The 15,874-nt window shown below is 29.7% G+C and overlaps 2 protein-coding genes and 1 long non-coding RNA gene across 3 annotated transcripts; all 3 read left to right on the top strand.

The window, feature by feature from the left end:
- Positions 1–6,157: 6,157 nt before the first annotated feature.
- On the top strand, positions 6,158–8,668 carry LOC133705197 (carbonic anhydrase, chloroplastic-like). The gene is made up of 6 exons (XM_062130330.1): positions 6,158–6,285; positions 6,762–6,826; positions 7,099–7,239; positions 7,944–7,992; positions 8,440–8,556; positions 8,621–8,668. The coding sequence occupies exons 2-6, from the start codon at positions 6,774–6,776 to the stop codon at positions 8,666–8,668; spliced, it is 408 nt and encodes a 135-aa protein (XP_061986314.1). The 5' UTR covers positions 6,158–6,285; positions 6,762–6,773.
- Positions 8,669–8,772: 104 nt separating this feature from the next.
- Positions 8,773–10,106, top strand: LOC133705021 (uncharacterized). Its single transcript, XR_009844177.1, has 3 exons — positions 8,773–8,829; positions 9,071–9,156; positions 9,505–10,106. It is a non-coding gene; the product is annotated as an uncharacterized LOC133705021 (long non-coding RNA).
- A 3,573-nt stretch (positions 10,107–13,679) lies between these two features.
- LOC133705866 (uncharacterized protein At4g28440-like) lies at positions 13,680–15,663 on the top strand. The gene is made up of 3 exons (XM_062131273.1): positions 13,680–13,880; positions 14,060–14,291; positions 15,108–15,663. Exons 2-3 carry the CDS (start codon positions 14,066–14,068, stop codon positions 15,296–15,298), a joined length of 417 nt encoding a protein of 138 aa, XP_061987257.1. The 5' UTR covers positions 13,680–13,880; positions 14,060–14,065; the 3' UTR covers positions 15,299–15,663.
- The last annotated feature ends 211 nt before the right edge of the window (positions 15,664–15,874 follow it).

The following is a 15,874-nucleotide window of genomic DNA, read 5'->3' as shown; positions in this document are numbered from 1 at the left end:
TTAAAGAAAGGATATGCAACCCATATCTTAGTTCAGGGAAGGGAGAACTAGAATTGAAAGATATTCCTATAGTGAAGGAATTCCCAAACGTATTCCTATAAGAATTACAAAGGTTGTCATCTAAGAGGGAAGTAAAAGTATTTATAGACATCATCCCTGGAATGTCTCTTATTGAGCAAGCTCCTTATAGGATGGCACTAACAGAATTAGCATAGCTGAAGATACAACTATAAGATTTATTAGAGAAAGGATTTATAAGGCCCATCAATTCTCTATGGGGGGCTTTCATGTTGTTTATGAAGAAGGATAAGACCCTTCAACTTTGTATTGATTATAGAAAGTTGAATAGGATAACAATGAAAAATAGATACCTGCTATCGCAGATAGATGATTTGTTTGATTAACTGAAGGGAGTTAGGTTGTTTTTGAAAATAGACTTAAAATCCAGGTATTACAAGCTGAGAATAAAAGAGCAGGATGTCTCAAAGACTAGTTTTAGGACCCGATATGAGCACTATAAATTCTTAGTAATGTGATTTGGGTTAAATAATGCTCTAGCGGTGTTTATAGACCTAATGAACTGAATTTTCTGGCCCTGTTTAGATAAATACGTGGTGGTGCTCATAGATGGTATTTTGGTCTATTCCAGCTCTACTATAAAACACGAACAATACTTAAGAAATGTACTACAAACTTTAAGAGATCACTTATTGAATGTAAAACTAAGTGAATATGAGATTTGGCTAAAAGATGTGATCTTTTTAGGACATATCATTTTAGCATAAGGTATTTGGGTGGATCCAAGAAAAGTGGAGGTTGTACTGAATTGGGAGAGACCCTCGAATATGACTGAAATTTATAGGTTTTTTTTAGGTTGGTTGGGTTTTATCGAAGATTTATAGAAGGATCCTCCGCTATTGCAACTTCTTTGACACTGTTGGCTCGAAAAAGAGGTGAAGTTTGAATGGTCTAAAGAATATGAAGAAAGTCTACAATAATTGAAGAAAAAACTTACTACAACTCCTATTTTGACACTTCTATATGGAAGAGAGGATTTGTAGTGTATAATGATGTTTCAAAGAAGATATTGAGATGTTTTTTAAGGTAACATGAACAAGTCATCACTTATGCATCAAGACAATTGAAACCACATAAGTCTAATTACCCAATCTACTAGAAATTAGCAGTTGTGGTATTTGCTTTAAGAGTGTGGAGACATTACTTATACGGGTGGTAAGTTCATATTTTTACTGACCATCAGAGTTTAAAATATCTTATATCATAAAAAGAATTAAAAATAAGGCAAATGAGATGGATAAAGATTATCAAAGATTACAAATGTGTAATATACTATCACCATGAAAAAGCAAATGTGGTAGTGAATGCTTTGAGCATAAATAATCAAGTAATAGTGGGAAATTCCAAAATAAAACATAAGAAAGAGAAAATAGAGTTAAAAAGGCTAGGTATTTAAATGGTAGTGGCACCAAAAAGGTCATTATTAACACAGTTAAAGATAGAATTGATATATCGAGAAAGGATATTAAAGGCTTGGCAGAAGGATTCAGCAGTAAAAAGGTTAAGAAATAAGATGAAGATAAGCATAAAAACACCTTTTTAAATCTAAGAAGATGGACTAGTAATGATGGAGAAACATGTGTATTTGCTTAAAGATAATGTCTGAATCTATGTTCTTGTCCACCCTCGCAGTACTAAAATGTATCGGTACTTAAGAAAGTTTTATTTGTGGCCAGACATGAAGAAAGTGCAGATTTTGTAGCAAAATATGGTGTATGTCAACAAGTAAAAATTAAACACCAAAGACTTGCAAGGCCACTATAGTCATTATCAATACCTCAATGGAAATGAGAGGATATTGCCATGGATTTTGTTATGAGATTACCCTAAAGGAAAAAAAATGATGTTATATGGGTAATAGTTGATAAACTAACCAAATTAGCCTTGTTCTTACCCATAAAGATGACGAATCTAATGGATAAATTGAAAAAAGTTATATGTAAATGAAGTGGTACAATTACATAGGCTGTCAGTGATCATTTTTTTAGATCGAGACCTCAGGTTTACTTCACAGTTTTGGCCTAGTATCCAGCATTCTTTGGGAACCAATTTAAGCTTGAGTACTGCTTTCCATCCACAGATGGATGGACAACTAAAAAGAATAATCCAGACACTTAAAGATGTATTGAGAGCATATGTATTGGAACTCAGTGGAAATTAGGAAGATCATTTACCGCTGGTAAAATTCACGTATAATAATAGTTACCATACCACAGTGGGAATGGCTCCTTGTGAGGCTTTGTATGGAAGAAAATATAGGACACCAATATGTTGGGAATAAATTGGTGATAAAAGGATGATTGAGCCTAAGTTAGTACATGTTACTTTCAAGAAAGTGAGAATTATAAGGGACATAATGAAAGCAGCGCAATACCAATAAAAAAGTAATGTTAATAATCGGTGAAGACCTTTTAAATTTTAAAAAAGAGATATGGTTTTTTTTTAGGTTGCTCCATGGAAACATAGTTACCAGACCACAATGTATTAAGTTTGTTTAGTCTCATTATTAGTTTGTGCATTCTTTTATTATTGTGCATTATGACATTAAAGGATTGATAAATGTTGACTTGAACAGGACTTGGAGTTATGAAACATTAGATAAAAGTTTAGTATAGAGAAATTAATGGATTTATTATGGATTATGGATTGTGGAAGGTCCAAGATGATTGGACCATTGAATATTATGTATTTGAATTGATGATGATGTGAAATTAAATGATTATTGATAATTGGGATGTCCAAAGTACAAAAAAGACTGCTAAATTTTTGGTAAAAATATAGAAATACTGATGAATAAATAAATAAAAATTCTTATGTTCTTAATTCTCTTAAATGTGAGATTTTGTTTAACAACTTGGAATTTAAACGGGGATGTTACAATGAAATTGAAAAAAGAGTTTTAATTATACAAAAGAATTTTAAAAAATATTAATTAAAAAAATAGAGATCAAAATTAAAATAAAAAATAAATGTTATATTTAATTGAAGGGTAAGATTGAAAATAAAGTCAATTTTATAAAAGAAGCAAAAAATATAAAAGAGAATGAGGCTTAAAATTAACATAAAAATAAAAACAATGTTGTAATTAAAAGACGGAATTGAAAAGAATATTAACTTTTACAAAATGGTCAAGAAAAGAAAATAGAAATCAAAACAATGAAGACCATATTGGAAAACATAATACCATCAATTTGAATTGAAGGATGAAATTAAAAACTAATAAAACTTTTACAAAATGCCAAAGGTAAAAAATTAGAAACCCAAAGAATAAGGACCAAATTGGAGAATATAATATTTTGTTAATTGGGATTCAAGGATGAAATTGAGAACAATAAAATTTATACAAAATGATCAATATAAAAATTGAGAAAAGAATAAGGATTAAAGTTGAAATATCAACAACTAAAAAGATCAAGCTGTAATTTTCATGAGAGGAAAGAGAGAAGAAGAGAAAAAAAAATAAAGGCCCATCGACGATAAACTAGACCATCACCAAAGACATGCGTCGTATCGAAAGGAAGAAGACACTACATCGCTTCCAAATATATGACGATGATTCCAAAGATACAGTGAAAGTGCATTTTTGAATGAAAGAAGACGCCGCACGTGTTGCTAAAAGGCCTTTGGTGCCTCTCATCCACCTTCAGGTGTGCTACACGCACACGTTCTTTTTTATTTATTTTTATTTAACTAAATACAAAAGTTCATCTAAGATGACTTTCTAATTTAAAAAAAAAAACATTGTGAAAAAACAAAAATGCCCATTGACCTTAGGATTAAATTTTTTATTTTAAATATATTTTCATAGTTTTACTATGCATTTTAATTGTTTATTATATTTGGTTAAATACCAAACTTTCCCTCAACTTAAATTGTAATAATGAAAAAACCATTGTGAAAATACAAAAATACTCACTGACGTTAAAGTTAATTTTTTTTTCTTACAAAGATATTCTAGTCATTTTACTGTGCAATTAAGATGAGAAAATATTTATTTATTTCCAATCAATTTAGAAATAACAAATAAGCTTTATAAAAAGATTTTAATGCTCTTGAAAGCTAGTGAAAAGTTTTTTAGATGTGAAGGTAAAAATATCATTACAATGTTTGAGTGAAAAAATCAATAAATGTGGATGTGGAGTTACAATTGTGTTTTTTTTTTAGGGGGGAATCTTTAGTCTTTTCTCTTTTCAACAGTGAATATTTAATTTAAAGCCGATGAATGTGTTTTTCGTTTTATGAATGTTTTTAATATATTGCATTAAAAAAAGAATTTTAAAAGTTTAATTTGAATTGGGGTTGTTTAATAAAGAAATTGAAATTAATACGTAAATAAATAAATTATTGATGAAAATTTACTTTTTAGACATTTTCCTTGATTAGTGAATTTCTAAGTGTTAACCCCCCCCTCTATTTTTTTTACTTGTAAGGCCTCCAATAGAAGTTAATATGACTGCATGTTTTTGTTGTTTATTTTGTGAGAAAGAAGATCGAACATATTCTAGTAATATATTGAAGTTAATATTATTCTACTTTTTATAAAAATTTCTTTTATCAATTACATATGTCTACTGAAAATATATATATATATAAGATTGTCAATTTCGTTTTGGTAGGTATTTTGTTTTTTCAATTGGAATGGAATATTTCAGTTTCAGAATGTAATGTTTGAACACCCCGAAACTGAAACATTCTATTTCAATTGAAATAAAATACAAACATAATTCAAATTCAAGATAAATTAATTATAAATTATGCAATACAAACACAATGCCGAACAAATGTAATTTTCAAATTTAAAATATTTCTAAATAGTCAAGATTAAATAGATCTTTAACTTAAAGTAATTCAACTTAAATAAAATATAAAAAATATTATGAAAGTAAATTGTTTTAACACAAATATTTTAAATATAAAGTTAGGTCAATGTTATCAAGGTTAATGGAATCTAAAGCATCCTTTATTTTGCTCAAATTCCTACAAAGTATAAACATGAAAAGAAAAAAAAATGAATATAAACCATATATATTAGTGATAAATATAATTTTAAAAAATTATTATCATTATTAATGAAAATAGTAATAATAATTTTTAATATTATTATTAATATCATTGTTATTGAAAATAGTAATGAAAAAGAGTTTTTTATACTTGGGTGGTTTAATTAATTAAATTGAACAAGGATCAATGGTTTTTCAAGAGCGGAACGGAATATATGGAATGAATCCGGAACATTCCGGCCAAAAAATCCGGAATGGACCGAAATTTGAAATGAGATAAAAATTGTTCCGTTTTGTTCTATATTTTGAATTGGTATAGAATGTTTCGATTATTCCGAACGAAACAAAACGGAATTAACAATCTTGAGATATATATTGATTAATAAATAATAGTAGATAATTAATACTTATTAGATACTGATAGATAGTTTATAAATATCCAAGATAGTGTTTAAATGTGTGGTAACAGTTGTTTTTCAAAGTGTTTTTTGTTCGGAAAAATATCAAAATAATATATTTTTTATTTTTTAAAAATTTATTTTTAATATCAACACATTAAAAAATTTAAAAACACTAAAAAAATTAATTTAAATTAAAAGAATTAATTTTTTATGAAAAACAGTCCAAACACTGCCTAAATTTTTTATCTAATAAATAATACGTAGAATATAAATATTAAAAAATCAAACCCGCATGCATTTATTATCATTACTAGTATCATTCATTTTCCCTCGTGAGAATCGGTCACAAAAATCCCTGACCTTATCTCTTCAAATTCCACGACGCTCTGCATCTTGCCTCTTATAAGAAACCAGAAGTTGATCGAAAAAATAAAATTATATATATATATATATATATATATATATATATATATATAAAAGTTGTTGGATTTATTAGCATAAGATAATAAAACGGATGTGAAAGCCTAATAAAGAATCCTTGAAACACTAAAACTTCCACTTATAACAACTTTCCATTTTATCGTCTTTTGGATATTAATTCCATTGGTAAATTTAATTTATCCACTTAATGCTATTTATTTCTTTCTTTCTTTCTTATATTGTCAAAAAAATCTTTAAAAAAACCTAAACTAGCAGTCTCTCTCTATATATGGAGCTGATTGAGAGGCGAGCTAGCTGTGTGAACTCTGTGACCAGTTGCTAATTCTCACACACAAAGCAGCGGAAGAATATTCTTAGAGAGAAAGGTTTGTATACCAGATGCTTCGTTGGATTCTGATTCATCATTTTGTGAAATTAGAAACTGTTGCAGATTTTGTTCCTTTTCTTTCTTTTTTAAAATTTATTTTTTTACAAGGTCATTAATCAGCCTGGCTTATAATTAACAGCTATTATCTCTTTAATCTTCATCTCTTGTGTCTGTACTGATGTTGTTCTGATCATAGATATTTCTGCTTTCTTTCTTGATATATTTAATATAGTCTGCATGGCATAGTTTTCTGGCAAAGAAAGGAAATGATCATTTCCAGAAGAATTTAGGGTAGATGGATTTGTTACTGATAATGATCTAATTAATTGCTAGTTATTTATTTGGTTTTTCGTTATGGATTCGATCCAGCTCTGTGCACTAGCTAAAAATAAACTAATTCAAATGGATAGTATAAATCTTCTGGTTTCTTTCTCTCTTTCTTTAGTATTTATCGTTTAAATGGATTATTAGCAGAAGGAAGAAGACATGGCGAACGATTCATACAAGGATGCCATTGCAGGACTGAGCAAGCTTCTCAGGTATACCCTAGTGATCATGAGTTTTCTACTTTCAACTCAGAACAAACAAACTTGAGATTTACTCAGAATACTAATGATTTTCTGTCTTTTTTTCGTTCCTCCCTTGCTTATAAAATCCTTTCATATTTGACATTGATTCATGTACCTGTATTTTTCTCCAGTTAGAGTGCTATAGCTACTAATTATAGTAATAGGTAAATTCTTCTTTCATGGGGCCCAATGAATGGATTTAACTGACTGTTCTCTTCCTTTTGATCTTACCTCGGCAACAGTGAAAGAGCTGACCTCGGGAGTGTCGCCGCCTCAAAAATCAAGCAGATAGCGGCCGAGTTGGAGGCGGCCGGTTCGGAGGAGTTTGAACCGGCCGAACGTATTAGAACCGGGTTCCTCCACTTCAAGACGGAGAAATATGAGTACGTTTCGTTTTAGCCTTTTCCTTTTGGTTCGGATAATATTTATTTATTAGCACTCCATACGGCTGCCAAAGCACCATCAACTTGCCCTCTTCTTGTGCTTGTCCCATTGATAATTATTGCCTTCCTCCTATGATCTCCTCCCAAAACACAGAATTTACGGTTATATTACTGTTATTGCCGTTAAACTTGGTTTAACTTGACTGTTTGATCAATCTGTTCCAAGGCTCTATTAGGATTTTAAAAAAATTAACTTGAAACTGATCTAATTCACTTTATAATCTTATTAAAAACTTGATTATTTTGATTTTATTTTTAAATTATTGATCAAAATTAACCCGTTTGACCCGTGAATTGAGCCATACACTCGGTAGTATTCTATATCGGATATAATAAGTAGTTAAGACTATGTTTGGGAACGCGGTGCAAACTGTATTTCATAAAATTTTGAATATTTTTTTGATTAAATTTAATTTATTTTTATATATCTTTAGATTATTTTTATATATTGTTATCAAAAATAATTTTTTTAAAAAAATATTATTATAATATATTTTTAAATAAAAAATATTTTAAAAAATAATAGGGCAAACTCACTACTAGGCCTGAAAATGTATGTTTTTCACATATTATTGTTTGCCTAGTTGCGATGCTAGTAATGGCACAATTTGGCTAATAATCACATGAATATGCATCTTCTGCAGCAAGGATCCAAAATTGTACGGTGCCCTTGCTAAAGGCCAGAGCCCTAAGGTTAGTGGTCTTCTTCTTTTTTTTTTTTAAAAAAAAGCTAGTATTATATACTTATTTATTTTAGAATTGAAATTTACAAAATTCTATTAATAGAAAATGTTACTAGTAATTTGCACAATTTCGTAATCCAGCTCAGCATTACCTAACCAACCTTGTATGTACCTATGCTTAGAGTTTTTTTTTCAATGTTATTTGTCTTCATTTTATTTACCTAGCTAATCCTGATGGGTGGCTTGCAACCATACGATGTTGATGTGGCGTCATGACGAGGATTCTTATGTGTTTGATTTTTTTTAAATAGTTTTTTAAATTAATATTTTTATAATATTAATTTGTAATGGTTTTGATATTCTGTGTTAAAAATTAAAAAATAAAAAATATTTTTAAAAAAAAACTATTAAAAAAAAACACATTCGTCAGATTCTTAATTCAACTACTATAATGCAGTTTTTGGTGTTCGCGTGCTCTGATTCTCGAGTTTGCCCTTCCCATATCCTCAATTTCCAGCCAGGGGAGGCCTTTATGGTCCGAAACATCGCCAACATGGTCCCGCCTTATGCCCAGGTTTGCTTAACACTTCAAATTTATATGAACCTCTCCTAATGACACGTTATTTTAATCCCTTTAGTTTGCACAGAAGACTGGGTCTGTCTACTCTAACGCCGTTAATCAGTGATCAACTCATGATAGTATAATTGTTAAAACACTGAATATGCTGGTTCCGTTTGTTATTTTTTGATCGTCCACTGAACAATTTCGTCTGACTTCTGTTTTCTCCCGCAGACAAAATATTCCGGCGCTGGGTCCGCCATTGAATATGCTGTGTTACATTTGAAGGTCAATATGCCATCCTTGCTTTGCAACACACTAATACTAATACAATCATTATATTATATAGTTGTTGTTCTATTTATTGACACTGCCTCGCCTATAAAATCAGTTTTTTTTATCCCATTCTTAGCTGGTGGCACCATAGCTATTGAAACTGATGCAGGGGTCGATTCGTGAGTGAGAAATAAAATTGGATTATGAAAAAACTATTTCCTTTTCTCATGATATGTTTTCTCTTGAAGTTCAGGTGGAGAATATTGTAGTCATTGGTCACAGCTGCTGTGGTGGTATCAAGGGCCTCATGTCTTTCCCAGACGACGGGTCCTCTTCTACGTACGTAAGCATTCTGATCATATATATATATATTCCATCTGCATTAACACATGTTCTTTCGTTTGATTGCTTACGAGCTGACTTAATAATTTAAATACATGCATGCCAGTCAAAGTGAAGAAAACACTCCCAATATTTTGGCTTGCCAATCTGTCAGAAGTTAACCAGGCGATCTCCAGCATGTTACTATCTCACTGATTATGGATAATAATAATAAAAAATAATATAATACTATCGTCAAATAAAATAAAATAAAATTAGCTAGGTGCGAGATCCAATTACTGACTAACCAGCAGGTTATTCTTCTGTTTTTTTTTTCTTTTTTCCTCTCTGGTTTATATAAAAAAGGGACTTCATAGAAAATTGGGTGAAGATCTGCTCAGCCGCCAAGACCAAGGTGGCAGCAAAAGGCGAAGGTTTAAGTTTCGAAGAGCAATGCCACAGCTGCGAGAAGGCAAGTAATTAGACCTACCATGTTCTATACTAATTATTAATTAGCCTTAAAACTACAAGATCCATAATTAATTAGGTTTCAGTTAAATTAATTATGGACATTAAGGATCATGCATGGTTCCAATATATACCTCTCATCACTGTGCTGGTGCAGGAGGCTGTCAATGTATCGCTGGGAAATCTGTTGACATATCCCTTTGTGAGAGAGGCCGTGGTCAATGGTGCTGTATCGCTGAAGGGTGCCCACTACGATTTTGTCAAGGGAACTTTCGAGCTATGGGATCTAGATTTCGCAATTTCCCCTTCCATTGCTATCTGAGCTTAATTTCAATGCTTGTTGTATATGTTCTATCGAATAATTTTATTTTATTTTTGTCATGAAGGTGGGGTTTGAATTCCTTTATTTTTTTTAATAAAAAAAGAGATAATAATGCTAATTGAGCCTTTTAAATAATATTTTTTTGACAATGTGAAGCTTTGACCGGCTTCATTTTATATTTTAGTGTGCTCATTTTTCCTATCTTTAGAATCTTGTTTCTTTAAATTGTTGAATTCGGTTCAGTATCAAACACCAAGGTGAGGAAAAAAACGAGAAAACTAAAAAAACTTTAAAAAAAATTAAAAAAACCGAACCGTGAAAAAAACTCGATTAAAATTTTGAAAAAACCGAACTAAATCCAAACCGGAAAAAAGCATAGCCAAACCGGAAAAAACCGAACCAAACTAGTTTGAACCAGTTTTTATCCTAAAAAACGAACTGAAACCAGTCAGTTTGAACCGGTTTTGTTTTTTTAAAATTCAGTTTGGTTATTTTTTTATAAAAACTGAACCGAACCAAAAATAATTATCCCTATTAAACACTAAATTGGGTGGTGCCATTGACAGTCATGGATGTAAAACTTGAACCGACATCGTTCCAGGACCTATATTGGTTGGGGTTGAAAAGGAATTGAAAGAAAAATTTTGGTTGAATCAATCAAAAAACCAAGTTAATTTGATTTTTGAATGTTTTTTTGTTAAAATGATGGTGTTTTAAAAAAATTATGATAAATTTTCAATGGCTTAGTTTTTTTAATTCAAATTTAATTTTTTTATTGAAATTTATTTTTCAAATAATGATCTAAACAATTAATGCACATATTTTTAACACATGTCACATGATTTAACAAAATTAGATTTAAAAAAACAAAAATTTAGAGGAATATAATGTCAGGGTAGAATTTATATATAAAATAATATTCTAGGTAAAAAGTCATAAATAAATAAGAATAGAGGGCAAAAGACATTATTAACACCTCACTTTTCAAGATTTTCAAGGGATTTGTTTTGCTTACGTTACTAATAGAAGTGCCATTGATTGTTAAAAAACAAATATAAAACACACGAAAAACACATAAATAAACGGTCGAAATTTCCATTGTCTAACTAAATTATTTTAAAAAATTCAAATCACTAAGAATTTCTCCTTCAACAATTAAAAGATAATATATTTTTCTTAATTGCTAATGAATACTTCATTGAATAAGAATTTCTTTTTTACAAAAAGTGCTTGTCAGTCATTTATTTTATTTTATTTTAGATCTTATGTCTTTTATTATTTATTTTAATTCTAGGCTCTTTTAGACAAAAATATTATGTTTTTAATTTAGTCCTTAAATTACTATATATAATCTATTATTTTATCTAGTTCGGACCTTATTCTTTTGATTTTTTATTGTATTTTTTGGATTATTTGTTAAAATTTTAATGTTTTTAATTTCATCATTTAATCAAAGTTTATGTTTTTTTTTAATTTAGCTCTTATTCTTTTGAATTTTTTTTATCTTTTAGTAAAGTTTTTATCTTTTCAATTTAACTCTCTAATTCAATTTTTTTACACCCGATAATTTGTTTTTTATTTTGATTTTCACCCTTATTTTCTTAATTATAACTTTTTATGTGATATTTTTTTTTCTATTTTATCCTTTAGCGTTTGATTTGCCGGGAATTGAATTTAATATTTTTTTATTTGTCGTGCTTTCAATCTTATGACACGAGTCATGAGTTTTAAGAGTTGATATGGATAGGGAATCTTTTTTTTTTCATTTTCTTTTATGATTCTATCATACAGAATTATTATTTTAAAAAAATAGTTTTATGATTATTTTTAATTTTATTTTTATCAATTTATCTCGGTCTTAAGACTTAGGCCACATGTTTTGCAGGCCTTTTTTAATAGAGTTTTTTTAAAAAAAATATTTTGTTTTATATTTAATTTTTGAATATTTTTTTATTTTGTACAAATAAGCTTTATTTTATAAAAAAATATTTATTTTGTAATAATATTTCTAACATGTTCGGCCTTGCATTATATTTTTTTCTTTTATTTTATTCACTCAATTTCATATGTGTTTCTATTTCTATTATCCTTTATTAATTTTAATAAACAAATTTAATAGACACAAAAAAATCCCGATCTCATGGGCGAAACCATGGGCTTTGCAAAACTTTTTGAATTGAGTTTTTTTTTAAAATGTTTTGTTTTGTATTTAATTTTTGATATTTTTTTATTTTTTACAAGTAAGCTTTATTTATAAAAAAATATTTATTTTTAAATTATATTTCTTATATGTTTAGCATTGCATAATATTTTTTTCCTTTTATTTTATTCATTCAATTTCATATGTGTTTTTACATCTTTTATTAATTCTCATAAACAAATTTAGTATTCACAGATGAGTAAATGTTTTATTTTACGAGATTAAATATCTTGATCTATTTCATTTCTTAATTTTTTTCGTTTATCTTTTAGTTATTGTTAATGATTTTTTTATTTATTTACATTAATGATTATCAATTTATAAATATATTAAAATACTATATTTTTTTTTATTTTTTAAACGTTAATAAATATAGAAACTTTGGAGAGAGAAATGTGCCAGTCTTCTTCGGCAGGCATGGTTTAGAGGAAAAACACCATGTGAATCATTAGTTATCTATTAAAAATAACCATTATTTTCAGAAACATTAATTAATCACAAGACTTTTGACAAATTCATGTAATTATCTGAAATGATAATTTTTTTTTATACGAGTTCATTTGTGAGTGGTCTCACTACTAATAGCGACCAGAACTTAACAGAGGAGGTTCCAAACCAAATAGTACTAAAATAAAATAAAATAAATGCAGGAGGTACCAATTAAAATACGGCCATTCAAAGGTTTCATCCATGAATATAGAGAGGGATTTTGTTGTCGTGCTTTTGTTTTTGGTTTGGATTCTTCAATAGTATCAAGGAGGCTATTATTTAAAAACAAAGTAATATATACTCTGATTTAAAAATTAAAAAAAATAGAAAAATATGAACTGAAACTTTCCATTTGAATACATTTTTTCTCCATTTGGAAAATTGGAAGACTAGTTTTCTAGTTTTTAAAATTTGTGGTAAATTTTAAAAAACATATTTTACAGGATCTTCACGATTTTTCATCACAATTTTTTCATTATTTTCATAAAAAAAAATTAAAACGATGAATAATATAATATTTCTCTTTAACATTTAACCATTTTTCAGCAATGTAATATATATATATATATATATATATATATATATAGTTAGTGTTATGAACTTGTTTATTTTTTATTATAAAATAAATTTTTTGAATTAGCGAGTATAGATTTGTCATGATAAATTTTAATTTTAATAAAATTAAACTAATATTTTATAATTATATTATCACAAATACAAAATACTAAGATGACAATTATAAATTAGAGATTAAAATTTTTAATAGAAATATATAATCTTAATGTATTTCTTTTTTTTCAAATAAAAAATTGTTCTTCATCCTAAATAAATGACTAATTGTTTCACTTTCTTATCGAAATAAAAATTAGAAAAATGAAAAAGAAAAATAGAAATGTAAAATTGATTATCTTTATTAAAAATAGCCCATGGAATTTGTTATGGGCCAAGTATTGGGGGGCTAGCAGGGCCGAAAGTAGGGTAGTAGTTTTTGATTGTGGGCTTTTCAGGATAGCCCCTTTCTTTCTCGACTTGTTAAAAGCTAGAAGAAAATTCAAGTCCGTAGACGAAGGAAGAGTCACGTGCAGAGAGGAGGGCAGCAAACCTTGGCCAATCAAAGGATCAAAGGTTGTTGTCGGTATATTATTTGTATTTAGGCACAAAGACTCTCTTTGTAGATTCGACTCTGACGGCTACGTTTTTCAATCACTCAACCAGATCAGATCAGATCTCACCTCATCTCATCTCACGCTCTCCAATTTGCAGGTGAAAACCCTAACCCTAGCGTATCTAAAATACTAGGGCATGCGTGTTTCCTTTTTAATTTTCCATTATTCTGTTAAATGTTACTGCTCGATCTGTTCTTGGCGATTGGAAATTTGTGTTTTATTTTTTAATTAATTTAGAGTGGAATTTGTGGTGTTAAATGCCTTTTGTTTCTGCAGTTGAAAATGGCTGAAGAATCAAAACCGGGGTTGAGGAAGCCTGTATTCACCAAGGTTGAGCAGCTCCGCCCAGGCACTTTTGGCCACACTCTCACCGTGAAGGTTGTTAGTGTAAAGATGGTATTGCAGAAAGGGCGTGCTGATGGTCCTCAAGTACGCCAAATGAGAATTGCTGAATGTTTGGTTGGGGATGAGACTGGATTGATTATCTTTACTGCTAGAAATGATCAAGGTACTTTTCGTTTTTTTTTTTAAGGTTCAGGCACTTCGATTGAATCAGCAAAATGGGGTTTAATCATTATAGTGTGTGGCTTGTTGGTTCCAAGTGGTTGTTCTTTGTTCTTGGATTCGATGAGGTCTGACTTTCGTGTGATTAAATAGTTTTATCTTGAATTTGTTCAAATGCCCTCTTTCTTTGAGTGCTTGCAGGGTTCAATATTATTTTGGCAATGCAATTGTGTTCAGATTTCCCATCATTTCTCGATGGCTTTTTCTTTGCCAGAACTATTTATCTGATAAGATTACTTATGGAAAGATGTTTGGGTGACATTTTGGATCAAATTCATAAAATCTTTATCAGACTATTTGTACATGGGACCAAAAAATAAAAACCCTTAACCATACCAATTGACATTGCAGTTGAGGTGCTTTTCAAAGTGTTTTTTGTGTGAAAAAAACATCAAATTGATGCCTTTTTAGGTGGTTTTTGATGATTTTGATAAGACGAAAAACACTTTGAAAAAACCATTAAATCACATTACCAAACACACATTAGTTCAGATTCTAGATGTTGCAACCATTTTCACTGTCACTCCCAACTAAATAATCGCAACCTTGTTTTGAGTTTGTGTTTTGATGATTTGTTTGAGGCTTTTCTTCTAAATTTTTTTTTTTCAAAAGAGCACAAGGCATGTGTGGTTTTGGTTTCTTCATCTGTCAAGCGAGGAATCGATGATTTGAATTTGGATTATTCAATCCTGCATCTTTTATTTTTGGATTTTACTAGTCCTGTTTGTTTTGTTTGGCTCATGTTCTTATCTTTTCATAGTGGACTTGATGAAGGAGGATTCTACTGTGATCCTTCGCAATGCGAAAATCGACATGTTTAAAGGATCAATGAGGCTTGCTGTGGACAAGTGGGGCCGTGTTGAAGTCACTGAACCTGCTGATTTCACTGTGAAGGAAGATAACAACCTGTCGCTGATTGAATACGAACTTGTCAACGTTGTTGAAGAATGACTTCTGCATGGTGTTTGCTGCTCAACTGGATGGTGACCTGAGAATAAAAAACAACTCAAGAAAAAGCAATTACTGTTAGAGGACATTATGTCCAAATGCATGTGAAAGTTTGTTTATGAAAGAGGATATCTGCAAAAGCTAATACTGCCCCAGTTGCTTTTACATTTCCCGTAAATCCAACAGCAGCCTTTGATTGGACTTCCAAACAGATGGTGATGGCTATGAATCAGTGAGTTCAAGCAGCTTCCTTTTAGAACTTGGTTTGGTTTGCTTACTGCCTCTTTATTTTTGGACAGTTGTTGATCTTGCTCTATGTCATGACAGCTATAAAAATTACCGGAAGTTATGTTCTCTACTTGCTCTAATTTGCTTGGTTCTTGCATGCTTGGTCTTTGAAGTTCTGTTGTCAACTCCTATCTCTACTTTGTACAAATGTGAAAACCGCAATTGGAGGCTGGACCAAGCCCTCCACTTCAGCTATAGTATATGTGAGACAGTGAGAGTGGGTTTCCTTACGTGATTGTTCGAACGAAGCATTTTCGGGGAGGAGACTAGACTATGGATAGGTAAAGAGTT

The sequence above is a fragment of the Populus nigra genome, chromosome 10, assembly GCF_951802175.1.
Source record: "Populus nigra chromosome 10, ddPopNigr1.1, whole genome shotgun sequence".
Taxonomy (NCBI): Eukaryota; Viridiplantae; Streptophyta; class Magnoliopsida; order Malpighiales; family Salicaceae; genus Populus; species Populus nigra.
The sequence above is the reverse complement of the archived record's forward strand: the minus strand, read 5'-3'. Positions and strand labels throughout refer to the sequence as shown.

Bases quoted from the DNA above. Each gene is read 5' to 3' on its own strand.
- LOC133705197 (XM_062130330.1), top strand. From the start codon at position 6,774: ATGGCGAACGATTCATACAAGGATGCCATTGCAGGACTGAGCAAGCTT. The intron at 6,827-7,098 runs GTATACCCTAGT...CCTCGGCAACAG, and splicing joins GGACTGAGCAAGCTTCTCAG to TGAAAGAGCTGACCTCGGGA. The intron at 7,240-7,943 runs GTACGTTTCGTT...CATCTTCTGCAG, and splicing joins TTCAAGACGGAGAAATATGA to CAAGGATCCAAAATTGTACG.
- LOC133705866 (XM_062131273.1), top strand. From the start codon at position 14,066: ATGGCTGAAGAATCAAAACCGGGGTTGAGGAAGCCTGTATTCACCAAG. The intron at 14,292-15,107 runs GTACTTTTCGTT...ATCTTTTCATAG, and splicing joins TACTGCTAGAAATGATCAAG to TGGACTTGATGAAGGAGGAT.